Below are 16855 nucleotides of genomic sequence, written 5' to 3'. Positions count from 1 at the left end.
CAAACCCATCACGCAATGTGATCTCCATTCATCTTTTGCTCTCTATGCGTTTGCCTTGTCTCATCCCTCGCATGCGTAGAATCAAATTCCTACCATGTCTTGCTTGTTTAACCAAGCATCATTTTCATGGTGCATCCATGTTGTACGATCAGTCAAAAGTATATCAATAGGGGCTGGGGATATAGCCTAGTGGCAAGAGTGCCTGCCTCGGATACACGAGGCCCTATCGATTCCCCAGCACCACATATGCAGAAAACGGCCAGAAGCGGCGCTGTGGCTCAAGTGGCAGAGTGCTAGCCTTGAGCAGGAAGAAGCCAGGGACAGTGCTCAGGCCCTGAGTCCAAGGCCCAGGACTGGCCAAAAAAAAAAAAAAAAGTATATCAATAGGTGGCTGAATAATATCCCTTTGTGTCTAGGTGCTACATATCTCGTGTCCATCCATCAGTTCATGGACAATGAACTGTCTCCACTTCACTGGCTATCATGAATAACATTGCTATGAACTGGCTCACACTTTCACATCAACACACACACACACAAATATGAAACCATGCTATGTCTTCCTCAAGGGTTCAGTCTCTAACACTGGACTGATTCATTGCTAATTTTTTTATTGAATTGGCCAATATTTGTAGGCTCTTTCTATTGCTTCTATTATGTCACCTATAAAGATAACAATATAAGACAACTAAAGACTTTTGTCAAAATTAATGTATGTGGTCCCACTATGACCTCCACAAATGTCACCAGTAATCTTTGATGCTACTCCCCTTGCTGTCTCCCGCTCCAAAAAATGAGATCCTTTAGGACTACACTCTGTCCATCCAAGACCTTTAAGGTGTCCCCCTTCCATTCAATTCCCATCAAGGTGTGTCATTGATTATTCTCTGGTCTCTTGCCAATTCTGTTGACTTTCTGTAATACTCACAGTCTCTATACCCAGCTGAACAAGGCTAAGATCACAACATCCTTCTCACTGGTGACACCCAAAACAGATTGCCATTATCATCTCCAACACCCACCCCGATCCTGCACCAGCTCCCTTTGTGATCGTCACCAAGATCTGTGCAAACTTCTCCAGTCCTTGTGAACCTTCTCTCCTCCTTCCTTCTTCACTGACGATTCTGCCTCCAGCCTCTCCTCCATGCTGACCCATGATCTCAGCCTTTCCTACTTCTTCAACATGTTTTCTCAACTTTGAAGATCTATTTCCCTTCCCTGCTCAACAACAACCTTACCTCTTGTGGCAGTGGCAGTTTCCAGCAAGGTCAGGCCATCCTCCAAACCCTCCCTGTTTCTTTCCCACCACAGCCATTTACTATTCTTCATCACCAGCAATCTGATTTCCAGCCTACTCTCTATATTCCCTGAGGCCACCTTAATGAAGGTCACCAAAGATACCCAATCTTCGATCTAACAGGAAGTGCTGACTTCATTTATTCCTTCTTTGAAGCTGCTAGCTACTCACTTTTCCTTGAAATTACTCAGCCCTGATCTAAAGATTATTCTGTCCTTTACTTCCATGAGCCTTTCCCACCCAATACCCAAAGAACCTGCTCATCCTTTGGGGATTCACAGAAGGAAACTTTGGCTGGTTATTCTTCAATGGCCTCTAGATCCATGATCTGCCTTACCTTTCCCCCCCATGAGAGGCTGGTCTCTAAGGACCACATCAGCTGAATTCCCTTTACCACCTGGCTTCTGGGTCTTACGGATTTTGTCTCTTTGTTTGTCAGTGGTACTAGAATTTGAACTTCTGGCTTCACACTTATTTGGATGGGGTTCTAACTGGTTGAATCATACTTCCAGCCTTCTTTGGCTCTGATGTTTTTGAGACAAGGCCTGGACTGCAAATCCTCTGTACACTTCCCACAGTAGCTGGGGTGACAGGAACATGCCACCATACCCAACTAAGGGTGGGTTGGAATCTCCTGAACTTTTTGCCTGGGCTGGCCTCAAACTTCTCAGTCTCTGTCTCCCACATAGTTAAGAGTGCAGACATGGGCCACCAGTGCCCAGCTTCTGAAAGGGTTTGGCCAAAAAAGATGGGGGAGAATAAATGAAGGGAGTGACCCTGATCAAGATGCACTCATAAACTCACCAGCCGAATTGAAGTCCCTTTGTACAATTACTTAAAATAATTTTTAAAAATTAAAAAGAACATGAACACTGTGAGAGATGATAAAAGGGGAGCAGGTAGGAGGATGAGGAGCAGAAATAAAGGCAACGTATTTATTCCCCTTACATACGCCACCTCCCTACCTGTTCTATGACCACAGCTCTGGGTAGATGGCGTTTCTTCCATGGCTCCAGTGAAGCCATTGCTCACCTCGTCACTCCACGGCCAAGAAGAGAAGCAGCCCCCATTCATGTCTGCCCCCAAGTACCTCAGCAGCCTTTACGGGCTCCCTGAATTCTGTCTTCATCTCTACCCTCCATATTACAACACTCACTGCCTCCCTACAGACAGTCATACACAGCCAAGAACAAAAATTCATTGAATACTTAAGAGGGGAAAAATACCTTGCATGGCAACTTATTTTACCGTAGTTATTCCGTTTTCCTTCCACTGCCTATGGTCAGTAGAAATGTATTTCAGGGCAAGTTTGTGTGGGATCTAAAACAATAAACCACCTATCACAGGAAGCCTAACATAGGTGGCTTGGGTAAGAAGGAAGGCCCTAAGGGGTGATATTGCTCAATACACATTGTACTCCTAACACCGAGATAGGGCCACAAAAATCCATGCACTTAAACACAGGCCCGCTGTCCCAGATTGTGCTCATTCTAGAAGGTGGTTAATGTTCATTTTCAGAAACAACTTGCTCTTGATCTTAGCTAAGCTTTTTCTTTTTTTTTTTTTTTTTTGCCCCTACGGTGTTTGGGGTGGGGGACAGACTTGAACTCAGGGCCTGGGCGCTGTCCCTGAGACACTTTGTGCTCAAGGCTGGCACTCTACCCCTTGAGCCACAGCGCCGCTTAGCTAAGCTTTTTCTACAATTGCACTTTCCCTCTTTCTCCCTTTCCTTGCTTCACTCTTTTCTTTACCCTTACCTCTTCTGAAGAGAATCTTTAAAATTTCACTCACGATTCCAGCCTTTTGAGGTTGGTGAAGAAGTCTTTTATTATTTCCCATACCAGTCCTGGCAGAACTGAGGTTGAACTCAAGGCCTGTGCTTGCTAGACAGGCGCTCTACCACCAGAGCTAGGCTTCCAATCCATTTCTCGATTTTATTTTTTTGCTTTAAGCTATTTTTCAGCTACAGTCTCAGACTGTGATTCTTCTACCTATGGCTGCCACATATCTGGGTTACAGGCGTAAACCACCTTGCCAACCTTCTTCAAGCCTTTACCTCAATAAATGTACAATCCCTCCTGTTACTTTCAGAAACAATGAGTCTGTTTCCAGAAGCTAAATCTGGACATTGAACCACATCTCCAGGAAAAGACATCTCTCAAATTTACTCCTTAAATACGTTTCTCAATGGAGAGAATTTGGGGCATACTTTAAGTCCTCAGGACATTTCATTTCTCCAAATAAACACACTTTTACAGACAGGCTGTGTGCCTGAGTTTTCATTGCACCCCTTGTTCATACCCAGATACACACACATTTCTTTGAATGAACATATGATACATCATTCGTTGTTTTTTCCCTTTTGTCATAGCTGCTAGGAAGCACAAACCTAAGCTTGATATTCACTTAGTGATCATTGCTCAGCCCCAATTTAGAGACTAAATAGATAACCTCCATTGCTATTTAGTCTTTGACTTTTATTCTTTGCATTGATTTTGATCTCAGGGTCTTATTTAATGTATTCTATTTTTCAGGACATTTAAAGTATAATGCACAAATAAAAATTCACTCTTGCTTTTTTTGTCTTCACCCTTTGCATTGAGGAAGGAGTGAGTGATCGCCACTCTACCCTCTTGTCCCTTCGGGTTCACTGACACCTGGAGATCTTCTCAGTGGGATAAGGGTGACAATAATACTGTGAGCTCCCAAGGTACTTAATAGTTCTCTTCCTCCATGTTTACTTTATTTTTTGTGCCAGTACTGAGGCTTAAATTTAGAGCCTGAAAGCTATTCCTTTGTCGGTTTTTTGTTTCTTTGTTTGCTCAAGGCTGGTGCCACTTGAGCCACAGCTTCACTTCTAGCTTTTTGCTGTTTAATTGGAGATAAGAATCTCTTAGACTTACCTGCCTGGACTGTCTTCACACTATGATCCTCAGATCTCAGCCATCTAAGTAGTCAGGATTATAGGCGTGAGCCCCCAATGCCCAGCTTCCTTCATGGTCTCAAGCTAGTTTCCTTGTTGCTCAGTTCTGGCTACGTGATGGTGGGTTGCTAATCTCTAAGTCTTTTCTTAACCAGGAAATATAAACACTTGGTAACGTGTTATCTTCAGGTGCATTACCACCCGCACTGCCTGCAAAGGTGCCACCAATATCTGAGCCCTTCCTTTTCCAGAGAGCTTCCGGGTGTGTACTTTTTCAAAAAACTGAGTCAGAGCATATTTTCTGACTGTGTGTTCTCCCCCTAAGTTGAGAGCAGGCAACTTGTTCTTATACGCTCGGGCAACCTAGAGAATAGATCACGTTTCTAGGGAGACAGATCTATCCTCTTATCCCCCCAGCAAGGATATCTGTGTAGAAGACTGTTATTGTGGTGGATACCACTGGCATAAAGAACAGTTAATTTGATGGTCCAAATCATCTGTAACTTAGCACCAGAAAGTTGCTCACAGGGTCAGAATATCCCAAGGTGAAGAGCATCCCTTGGTCCAGCCTTTGACTCTTGCTCGATTATCCAGGTCTTCCTTCCATCCTTCCTTTCTTCTTCCTGGAGGGCTAGCTGGCAAGCACATCCTTACTTGAGGCCGAGGGAAACTGAAGTGTGATCCTCTTAATACTTTTGGAACCGTGGAGCTGAAGGGCTGAGGAGTCACCTCTCTCTGTGGACAGCACACATTTAGATCATGTCGACATTTCCCTGCTGCCTCTTCACAAGAGAAGAAGGTGAACTTGGGGATTTGCAGATGTGAAACTCGGTTGTTTCCTACTCTTGCTGTTGATGTCATTTCTGGAGAATTCCTTGTCCAAGTCCCAGGAGACTAACTTGGCTTTCAACTGGACCATCCCCAGTAGGTCTTTGTTGGAGCACAAATAGGAATTGATTGGATATGGGATCATCTAAATGGATATAATTGCTACTAGGCTTATCTATGTTTTAATCATTTCCTTACATTTTTATTCTCTAAATTTAAGGTAGTTTGACAAAATAGACAATTACTATCATCTCTGAATACACAGAAGGCACTATTTGGCATCATTTTATTAACGTATTTATATTTATATGTGTTATATTATTGATTTATATATTAACTATTAATTTATGTCTTATTTGTTATAAGCATATTAGACTTATTTTATTAATTTCCGGTGTCTATTATAATTTAGTATAATTTACTATTTGATTTCTATGTAATTCATTCTATTAATTCATTTTAATTTTATAAATTAGTTAATTTTCATTTTTATTAATTTTATTTATTGTATCTATTAATTTCTTTGTTTTATTTTTTCTCTTGGTTCTCTCTCCCCCTTGGCCCCTCTCCCTCTTCATTGTCTAATTTTTTCCTACACTCTTATGATTTTATATTTGCTTGACCTAATGTGGTTTATGCCTTATAGGTGTTAAGAATATACTCATTTCTGTGTTTATGTGTGTGTGTGCGCGTGCACTCTACCACTTGAGCCACAGATCCAACTTCAGGCTATTTTAGTGCTTAACAGAGAGAAGAGTATCAAGGACTTTCCTGCCTATGTTGGTTTTGAAACCTGATCCTCAGATCTCAAAGTCCTGAGTAGCTAGGATTAAAAGTGTGAGCCACATCATGAGGCTTGGTGTTTATCTTTTTAAGAAAGATTGTCTTGATAATATTTTTCCCTGCTGCCAATCATCCATCTGGCCCTCTTTCCCAGTCTCCATAGTAAATCTTCTCATGGCCTGCAATGGTTTGGGAATCTATCTCCCCAAATCACAAAATCCAAGCTCTTACCTCTTATTAAGAGATAGCTAAGACTACCACTGTGGGTACAATTGGTGTGAAAAGTAGGAAGGTGGAACTTGAAAAATATAGTGAGTGCTCACTTGCAAGTCACTGAAGACTTCAAAGAAATGTCAAAGAAGCACAAACACACACACACAGATGCATACATACATAGTGAGACTGTCTCAAGAAATGTGGGTTGGGGCTGGGGATATAGCCTAGTGGCAAGAGTGCCTGCCTCGGATACACGAGGCCCTAGGTTCGATTCCCCAGCACCACATATACAGAAAACGGCCAGAAGTGGCGCTGTGGCTCAAGTGGCAGAGTGCTAGCCTTGAGCGGGAAGAAGCCAGGGACAGTGCTCAGGCCCTGAGTCCAAGGCCCAGGACTGGCCAAAAAAAAAAAAAAAAAAAAAAAGAAATGTGGGTTGTGTATATATATGCACACACACGTGTGTGTGCATGTGTGTGTGTGTTCGTGTGTGTGTGTGTCTTTCAGGTCAAGGCTGATCTTAAAAATTTATCTCGGGGCTGGGGATATAGCCTAGTGGCAAGAATGCCTGCCTCGGATACACGAGGCCCTAGGTTCGATTCCCCAGCACCACATATACAGAAAACGGCCAGAAGCGGCGCTGTGGCTCAAGTGGCGGAGTGCTAGCCTTGAGCGGGAAGAAGCCAGGGACAGTGCTCAGGCCCTGAGTCCAAGGCCCAGGACTGGCCAAAAAAAAAAAAAAAAAAAAAAAATTTATCTCAAGCAAGCTTTCTGCTTCAAGTAGCTGGGACTACAGCTGTGCACCACTGGGCGTGGACAGAAATATGCATATATTTGCGAGAGAGAGAGAGAGAGAGAGAGAGAATCGTTTATTGTGCACTTTCCCTATTATATTTATTATATACCCATCATCCCACTTGACCATCCTTCCAATTACTTAAGGTAGGAGAGCTTTCATTAGTACTGTCCCATTTTAACACAAGGAAAAGCTTAGGGCTCAAGTTTGTGCTCTGGATCCTATTGCTAAATAGTCGCCATGAGCCTAGCACTGTGTGAGAAAATACAAACCATTTCTTATTTCTCAAGGGACCTTTTAAAACATTATAAACGTAATACCAAAGCATATTAAACTCAATGTTATTTAAAAAAAAGAAGAAGAAAGAAAGAAACTGGGCACTGGTGGCTCACACCTGTAATTCTAGCTACTCAGGAGGCTGAAATCTGAGGATCATAGTTCTAAGCCAGCCCGGACCAAAAAAAAAAGTCTGTGAGATTCTTATCTGCAATAAATTACTCAGAAAAAGCCAGAAATGGCATTGAGGTTCAAGTAGTAGAGCACTAGCCTTGAGCCCCAGGACAGACACACACACACACACACACACACACACACACACACACACACAGAGCAGTAGAAGTTAATAAATATTTTTGAAAGATTGCTTTCCAGAAGAGTGGTGAAATACATTTTATTATTAAGGCAATGTGACTTGAACAGACCTTCCATAATGAAGAAAAAGGTTGATAGAAAAATTGTATGTGTGCATCCACACGCCTAATGTGGCTGCTGCCACCAGCCTAGTCTTCCATTTATTCCTTCTCTTCAGCTCTCATTTTGCTGTGCCAGTCTTTAGACTAAGCCCTACAGGAGAAGAGGAGGCGTGCTTAAGGTGGCAGAACCCATTCCAGGACTTCCTCATTTGCATAGAATGAAGAGTAGAAGAATTAGTGCTGATGCATTTCACTTTCAGGAGCCAAAACAGTCATGGAGGCGCTCTCCTGTCCTGCACTGTATTCATTTGAGCTTGCTGTCCTTTAGATCATCTGTCTCTACTCTTGGTTTGGAGCTTTTTGTTTTTAATGAGAAGGAGTATTTCTGGTTTCCTGAAGCAACACACTCTTGCCAGAAGTCTCCTTACTGCGTCTGTCACCTCTTGGTTCCTTATGCTGTAGATCAAAGGGTTCAACATTGGGGAGAAGAAGGTATAGATCACTGATACTGCACGGCCTTCCTCGGGGGAGTAGCTAGAGCTGGGGCGAAGGTAGATGAGGGTTCAACCACCATACTGCAGGAGAACCACGAGGAGGTGAGAAGAACAGGTGGAGAAGGCCCGGCGCTTTCCCTCCATCGAATTCATCCTCAAAATGGTAGCCACAATGCAGCCGTAGGAGAGACAGATCAGGAGGAAGGGAATGGCCACAGCAGCCACACTGATGGCAAACAGAGCTGCCTCATGCACGTGGGTGTCTGCACAAGCCAGGCGCATGACCGCCGGCATGTCACAGAAGAAATGGTAGATCTCATTGTGGCCACAGAAGGGAAGGTGGCAGATAAGCAGGGTCACCGGCAGGGACAGTAAGAAGCCCATCCCCAAAGAACCTAAGGTCATCAGCCCGCAGAGCTGCCAAGTCATGATGAAGTGATAATGCAGTGGGTGGCAGATGGCCACATACCTGTCATAGGCCATGACAGCAAGCAAGACACAGTCAGAACCTCCCAGAAGGATAAAGAGGAACATCTGTGTGCCACATCCAGAGAGAGAGATGAGCATCTTACCCATGGACAGGATGCTAGCCAGGGTCAATGGAGCAATGTTGGTGGAATAGCCAATCTCCAACATAGCCAAGGCAAAAAGGAAGAAGTACATTGGGGTATGAAGGCAGTGGTCATGCCAGACTGTAAGACCAATGGTGAGGTTTCCAGCAAGGCTGCCTAGATACAACAGCAAGAAGCCCACAAATAAGAATGAAGCCACTGTCAGGTCTGTGGAAAAGGGGCGGAAGTAGAAATATACTGGTCCTGTCTGGTTTTCCTCTTTCATTACACCTAAGTCAAGAAAATACATGGGAATGTAAGCCTGTTCAACCACTCTGAAAAGCAGTATGGAGGTTCCTCAACAGCCTAAACTAGAGTTTCCCTATGACCCACTTAAAATGCCCACTTCTGGGCATTTAATGTCCACACACCAGGATGCACTAAAGCCACCAACACAACCATGTTCACTGCAGCATTGTTTACCATAGCTAAGATATGGAATCAAGGATGTCCCTCAGTGAAAGAATGGATCAGGAAAATGTGGTATATATTCACAATGGAAGTCTATGCTTCCATCAGAAAGAATGGCATTGCCCCATTCGTAAGGAAATAAAAAGACTTGGGAAAAAATTATATTAAGTGAAGTGAGCCAGATCCAAAGAAACATAGGCTGCTTGGTTTGTAATAATTAGAATGTGCCTATAAATCTGTAAGTAAACCCAATGGATAGTAAAAGACAAAAAATTACAGTTAGACACGATTAATTAAACATCACTGTAAACATTCATACAGTAAGAACAAAGGAGGATATCAGGGGCTCAATAGCTATGTGCATATGATCATATTAAATGATGTTTATCAAAATGAACTCTAAGAAATGGAAACAATAGGTTTTTATAGGGATTTGGGCGGGGGGGGGATTGCCACTCTTGGGAACTGAACTCAAGGCCTGGCCACTGTTGCTGGGCTTTTTTTTTTTTTGCCTGTCCTGAGGCTTCAACTCATGACCTTGGCTCTGTCCCTGAGCTGCTCTACCCTCAAGGCTGAAGTTCTACTACATGAACCACAGCGCCACTTCTGGCTTTTTCTGTACATTCCCAGCCCCAACAACAGGTTTTTTATTGTACTATTCAATGTTCTTTTTTTTCCTTTAGGTTTATTCCCTTTTGTTGCTGTTTTTCTTATTTCAATACCCTTTGTCTTGTATATATGTTTATCTGATTTAGGGAGGAGAAGGGAAATCACAGAAATGATGGGACAAAGGGACCAATTCAGCAGTGATACTCACTATGTTGAAAATGAACTATACAACTTGGGGGAAGAGGAGTTGGGAAGGGAAAAATGCAAGAAAATGAGGGGGTGACACTGTTCAAAAAGAAATGTACTCATTACCTGACCTATGTAGCCGTAATCCCTCTGTATATCACATTTACAATAAAATATTTAAAAAATAAAAATAGACATTGAAAAAGAGAAAATATATCACAGGCAAAGCTACTCTCCTGCCATTGAGCCTGAAACAGGTCCAGCTTTGTTAAAAGAAAAAAAAAAGCCAATCTGCAATCACTGAAGACTGATCCCCAATGCCTCCTTTAGAGTTCACGAGTTATCTCCCACCTCCTCCACTGCTGAATCTACTACCTGTGTGAAAGCCGCACCCCTCTGCATCCTCACTATTTAAATCAGACCTCAGGGGCTGGGAATGTGGCTTAGTAGTAGAGTGCTTGCCTCGCATCCATGAAGCCCTGGGTTCGATTCCTCAGCACCACATATATAGAAAAGGCCAGATGTGGCGTTATAGCTCAAGTGGTAGAGTGCTAGCCTTGAGCATAAAGAAGCCAGGGACAGTGCCCAGGCCTTTTATTCAAGCCCCAGGACTGGCCCAAAACAAAAAAAGTCTAAAATCAGATGTCATACTTTGGTGACAATTAAATGACACCTCTTATCCAAAAGTGCCACACCCAATAAACATGCATAATCCTCAATAAGTGAAAATCTATTTCCTTCCTATTTCCACTCTGTCCTCTGATCTTTGCACTCCCTCACCCCTCCCTTTCTTCTTTTTTTTTTTTTTTGCTTATAGCAAATCTTTCTCCATACCTCTTCATTACTATGACTGCAATTCCTCTCGGAAAAGCTTAAAAGTATATTGATGTCTACAAAAGGCATATGATTCTCAAAAGCAATATAGGCATTCTCTTTGCCCATTTTATAAATGTGGAAACTGGAAGCCCAAAATGAAATAACTTTTTATTCTTCAAAAATCAGAATTTTTATGTTTTTTACATATTCCCAGTACCAAGTTTTGTTTTGTCCCCAATACAATCCTACTTGTTTTTCAGTGCTAGCATTGATCTCAGAGCTCATATACTGCCACAAAAGCCATACCCTCCAGCCCTTAAACACCATTCTTCTAATCTTATTTCAATGTTTTCTTTTGGCCAGTCATGGGGTTTGAACTCGTGACCTAGACACTGTGCCAGAACTCTTTTACTCAAGGCTAGTTACCACTTTGAGCCACAGTGCCGCTTCCAGTTGTTAACTGGAGATAAGGGTCTCCTGCTTGGGATGGCTTTGAACTGTGATCCTCAGATCTCAGCCTCCTGAGTAGCTAGGATGATAGGCGTGAGCCACCAGTGCCTGGCTTGGCCTCTTTCCTATGTGTGCCTTCCCTTCCTTTCCCCTGTGTTAGCAGGGTGTCACTTTAGATAGGATTTTTAGTTTGCTCGCACCTGGCTCAACCTCTCTCCAACTCAATTTACCTTACATTTAGATTCATCTCTTTTAATTAATTAAGTCATATTACTACTCTCTGTAAATATTTTTTTAAAAAGAACTTACTCTTAAAGTATCACATTCAATTTTTACAGCCTGATTCACAAAACAACTTTATAAATGAAAGTAGCAGTTTGCAGCTACACCTTTATTAATTTTTAAATAGTACTGACCTTGAGGATTTTTTTACAAGGTGTACTTACAAGTACATATAAGTATTTCCTATACTTGTGGCTGACTGCTAGGGTGTTAGGCTCAAATGGCCAAAGTGGGTTGCAGAGTGATCTTTCCATGGATGTTTTCAGGGGACACTGGGAAAGGCCAAGCCAGGCCAAAGCACTGTTCTGCAAAACACAGCATGGGGGTCAACAAATCCAATTTAAGTCATGCAGTGGTGGCTAGCTATTCAGGAGCTGAGATCTGAGGATTGCAGTTTAAAGCCAGCCCTGGCAGAACAGTCTATGAAACTCTCATTTCTAATTAATGACCAAAAAGCCACCATTGGAGCTGTAGCTCAAGTGGTAGAGCACTAGCCTTGAGCACAAAAGCTCAGGGACAGCACCCAGCTCCTGAAGAACCCAGACCCCACAAAACAAAACAAAAAATACCCAGCCAGTTAAAATATGCGTTGGTGGTAGTGGTGAATATGGCTCTGGTTTTGCTTCCTGGTTCTGGGTGTGGTTTGTTTTTTTTTCCTTATATGTTCATTTATCTGTTTTGTGGAGGATTGGGGTAGAGAAGGCACAGAAATGGAGGGACCAAGAATGTACAAATGCAGCGGTGGTACTCACAAGACACTGTTGAAAATGGACTGTACAGCTTGTGGGTGGTGACAGGAGGGGAAAACGGGGGAAGAATAAAAGAAGGGGTGACACTGTCCAAAAAGAAATGTTCGCATTACATGATTTATGAAATGGTAATCCCTCTGTACATCACTCTTATGATAACCATGAAAATATATACAAATAAATAAATGCATAGCAAAATAAAAGTATTCCTCATTTATTTACCAACTGTCTGATTTGGGGGTTTTGTTGTTAAATGACCTTCCCTGCTGGTAAAGTTGCAGAGAAATGATCATTCACAAACTTGCTGGTGGAGAAAAGGAAGTTCTAAAGCTTTAGAAAAATGAATTAATATTTTTAATGTTCCTATTTTGTCAAAATACTGAAAAATTTCCAAGGTGAATAGTGTTTACATAAATATTTATTATACTATTTTTATATGTATAGGTTTGTGGTTTTCCAAATAAAAACTTAATATTTTGCCAGGCATCATGGCTTAGCCTCTAACTCCAACATTTGGAAACTGGAAGCAAGAGAGATCCAAGTCAGCCTAGGCTACCCAAGGAAACACTCTCTCAAAAGCAATAATATAACACCCAGTAAATGAAAATGAGAAAGTCATAAGAACATGTTTACTTTAAACATACACATTAGATCCTAGAAGCCTAATGAATCTAAAAATTAACAGTGACAAGAACAACATAAACCTCTCAACTCAACATAAAAATTACAGCAAAAGCTTACAAGGCAATATTAAAAAACAACCTAAAACTAAGAAGCTTGATCAAATTGAAGGGGGAAGGGATAGATGGGTGGAAAGGATAGATGGGTGGAAAAAATGATGCATAGTAACTCTGATCATGATTAATTGTACACATAAATGTACACGTTAAACTACAACTTCACTGTCAAGCCATTTGAAGATAATAAGTAGAAAAGAACCTAATATAGAATACGAGGTTAAGCTGTTGAAATACTATGTGATGGTTTAAGATTATGTTTATAAACACTATGTAATAACATCAAAGTATTTATGACAGAATGCTAAAAAAAATGAGAGTTTGATCTTCACATTGTAAACAGAACCAAGACTTCAAATGGTGAGCCTTAAGTATTTTTCCTATTTTTAAAAAAATTTAATGATCTTTAAAGAACATTAACACTCATCCTTCTAGTTAATTAGTAACAGAGCATAGTAATGAGAAACAAGAAGCCTTGTCCTTACACTGTGAAGCCCAGAATTTTGCAAATTTTCAAAGCAAAGTAAACCATATATACCAAATTCTTCAAGAAAAGTGTTCATCTAATCACAGCGAATGATCATATTAGTAAGAAAAGTATCGTTGCCTGATTTCACATAGCTTTTCACCAATCAAACATCCCTGAAATGGAGTTGAAGTTTATTTTCTAAGCATCCTGCTTTCTCTGAATGCCTACAACAAAGCAAGACCCACACATAACATCATGTATGGAAACTCCCTAACCAAAGACATCAGCAGCAGCACCACCATGCATCTCTTACAAAAAAATGCTGCTATGTAAGCCTAAAGCTGGCTTTTTCATACTCCCAATCTGGTTAACACATCCCTTACATTCTACCTCACACACCTTTGAGACATTTGAATATATGTCCATACACTTCTCTATATACTATACTATGCTATATACTTCATATACACTACTAGCTTCCTTGAAGACAGCTGCTCGATTTTGTCTTACACACACACACACACACACACACACACACACACACACACACACACGAGTTTGCATGTAATAACTCAAATTTTGTTTCAATGGTCCCGTCCGCTCAACAAAAGCCCATGGGGAAAATGGCAAAAAGAATCATACCAGCTAATGTGAATGAAAATACATGCGAATGCTACATGTACTACAATTAGTAATGACTCATATTTGTTGTAAGTTGGGAACAATGCTGAACAGTTTCTTCCGGGTAAGTCATTTAGTCCTCAAAATAAACCAATGAGGTAGGTGCTATAATAATAGCACCTTACCTTAGAGCAATATCCTTGCTTTACACTTACTTGGCTCCATGTTGACGTGTCATAACCACCTCCCTACCTTTGTCGCCTTTGCAAGTTTCACCCTTAAATACCTGGACTGGTAGAGAGTGTTTTTCTGACCAAAAGCCACACCTTTCATCAGCTAGTAGAAAACTCACAATGAGGTTTTCAGATGTCTTTTGAAACAATGCTTTCCCTTTGAGCTTTGGCGACATGTCTTCTCGTCTGGGGAGCCAAAGAGAACGTGCTTGCATTCTCCAGAAACACTTCTCTGGGGAATGCTGGAGACAGGCATTTGCCATGGCCACAAAGTATGGCATGGGAACTGATGGGGTCAGGATCAGCTAGGGGCATCGTCCAGCTGCAGAATCTCAGGCTTCACTCCAGACCTGCCTACTTGTGTTCACAAATATGTTAAATTTTAGTTACAATTCCTTCGTTTCTAGGCATAAATTTTTTTTTATTATATGAAGCCAATTATTTTCTTTTCTTGTCTTAACCTTAATTGTGTGATTTAGAGTCTCCAAAAGTGTTGAGTAATCATGAGCATGAGTGTCCATTCTAGTACCTGACATTTGATAAGCCGTACATGGCTAGGAAGTGAGACCCTTACGGGGAGGGGTGACTTGGGAGGGATAGGGAAGGATGACTTGGTGATTTGAACATTGAAAGTGATGCCTGCTAAGAGGTTTTAAACATATAGGCATTCTCAGATGACAAATCTATACATAAGAATGACATTACATCATTTACAAAAAAATGGATGGGCCTGGAAAAAATGCATACATGAAGTCATTCAGGCCCAAAGAAGCAAGGGACACATGTTTTTCTCTCATATGGGGAGGCTAGAACTAATTTATGAATGTATAAGTAAACATATATGGGGTTGGACGCAGTGTACACAAATATATTAACAGGTCAAAAGGAGAGGGTAAAGAAGTAAAGGAAGGAAGGGAAAGGAGAATGCAGTCTTAACTTTCAACACATATCCTATGAAATAAGAAAATTAAGAGGAAGAGTTGGGAAAGATAGGGGAGAATGATTAAAGGGTGACATTCATCTAGGTACATTGTATTTATAAACTGATTTGTTCAATGGTAACTCCTTTGTATAACTACTTAAAAACAAAAATATAATTTTTTTAAAATCTGAAGAGTACACTGGGCTGGAATGTAGTTCAGTGGCAAAGAGCTTGCATCGCAAGGGCAATGCCCTGGGTTGATGTAAGAAAAGGGAGAGGGCTGGGAATATGGGCTAGTGGCAAGAGTGTTTGCCTCATATACATGAAGCCCTAGGTTCGATTCCTCAGCACCACATATATAGGAAAGGCTAGAAGTGGCACTGTGGCTCAAGCTGGCAGCCAGGGACAGTGCTCAGGCCCTCAGTTCAGCCCCAGGATGGACTAAAAAAAAGAAAAGGGAGAGTGAGAGGAAAAAGAGAGGAAGGAGGAAGGGAGGGAAGAGGAGGACAGGAAAGAATAAAGAGAGGAAGGAAGAAGAAAGGAAGGAAAGGTGGCTATCTGTACAGTATTATTTATGTAAGAATCAGAAACTACAAGCAAATAAAATATTAATTACCTATTAAAAAATTCACAGAGTAGATATTTTGGGTTCATACGATCTCTTCCATACCTACAGAGCTCTTGTGTTGTAAATGAAAGTAGCCATGGAAACAGGTAAAGGAAGGACATGTTGGTGTTCCACTAAAATATTACTTAGAAAGGCAAGCACTTGCAGATTTGACCCTGAAACTGTCCTTTGTTCATGCCTGCTTCAAAGAGTGGAACAGAGTAGCTTTCAATTTTTCATTCTGTTGCTTACTAGTGGTGTGACTGCAGGCAAGTTACTTTACATTGTCAGTTTCCTTATGTGAAGAATAATAACATGATCATGAAAATTAAAAGATACATAGGAGGTATTACAGAGAGTCCTCGTTTAGTAAAAGTATTAGATCATGTGAATACAAGAACAGAAATCTTTTCTGACTTATTCACCTTTGTACTTGCAGTTGCTCTGGCACACAATAAACTGACTATAAGTTACCCATTATACATTTCAGCGGTTTATTTCTACTCATTGTGTGCAGATGTTTAATGAAGAATCTTACTAACATATATGACATCTCTTAAGATGAAGTGAAGTAGCGCTGTGGCTCAAGTGGCAGAGTGCTAGCCTTGAGCAAAAAAAAGCCAGGGACAGTGCTCAGGCCCTGAGTTCAAGGCCCAGGACTGGCAAAAAAAAAAAAAAAAGATGAAGTGATACTTTACTCTGAAAGTTCGCTGATATAATACATTTTGGCGAATCTCCTGATCATAAACAAACCCACATATTGATTTAAATAAAAATTTATCTCCCCCCAACCCACCCTCCCCCCCCCCCACCCCGCTTGTCTGGAGTTGGTTTCTAGTTTATTACGTTTCTTTGTTAGGTTGTTTTTTCTGGTTTTGATTTAGGCATTTATTACTATATAACTCTCCCATGGTACTGCTTTTTCTGTGTCCTATAGGTTTGGGTATGTTATATCTCCATTTTTGGTTATCAAAAGAAATTAATCTTGTTTAGGGTAACTGTATTCATTCAGAGCATTTACACATGCAAATAAATAAATATGTAAGTAAAAAAAAGAAGAAATTAATTTCCCCGCTTTTTCCTCACTGTCACTGGTTGGCCAAGAGCATGTTGTTTAATTTCCATG

General features: G+C 41.2%; 1 protein-coding gene across 1 annotated transcript; it reads right to left on the bottom strand.

Moving 5' to 3' along the window:
• Positions 1–8095: 8095 nt before the first annotated feature.
• LOC125362203 (olfactory receptor 10V1-like) lies at positions 8096–8662 on the bottom strand. Its single transcript, XM_048360911.1, has one exon. It carries the CDS (start codon positions 8660–8662, stop codon positions 8096–8098), a length of 567 nt encoding a protein of 188 aa, XP_048216868.1.
• Positions 8663–16855: the final 8193 nt, after the last annotated feature.

Source organism: Perognathus longimembris, chromosome 13 (assembly GCF_023159225.1).
Source record: "Perognathus longimembris pacificus isolate PPM17 chromosome 13, ASM2315922v1, whole genome shotgun sequence".
Classification (NCBI taxonomy): domain Eukaryota; kingdom Metazoa; phylum Chordata; class Mammalia; order Rodentia; family Heteromyidae; genus Perognathus; species Perognathus longimembris.
The sequence above is the reverse complement of the archived record's forward strand: the minus strand, read 5'-3'. Positions and strand labels throughout refer to the sequence as shown.

Bases quoted from the DNA above. Each gene is read 5' to 3' on its own strand.
- LOC125362203 (XM_048360911.1), bottom strand. From the start codon at position 8,662: ATGTTGGAGATTGGCTATTCCACCAACATTGCTCCATTGACCCTGGCT.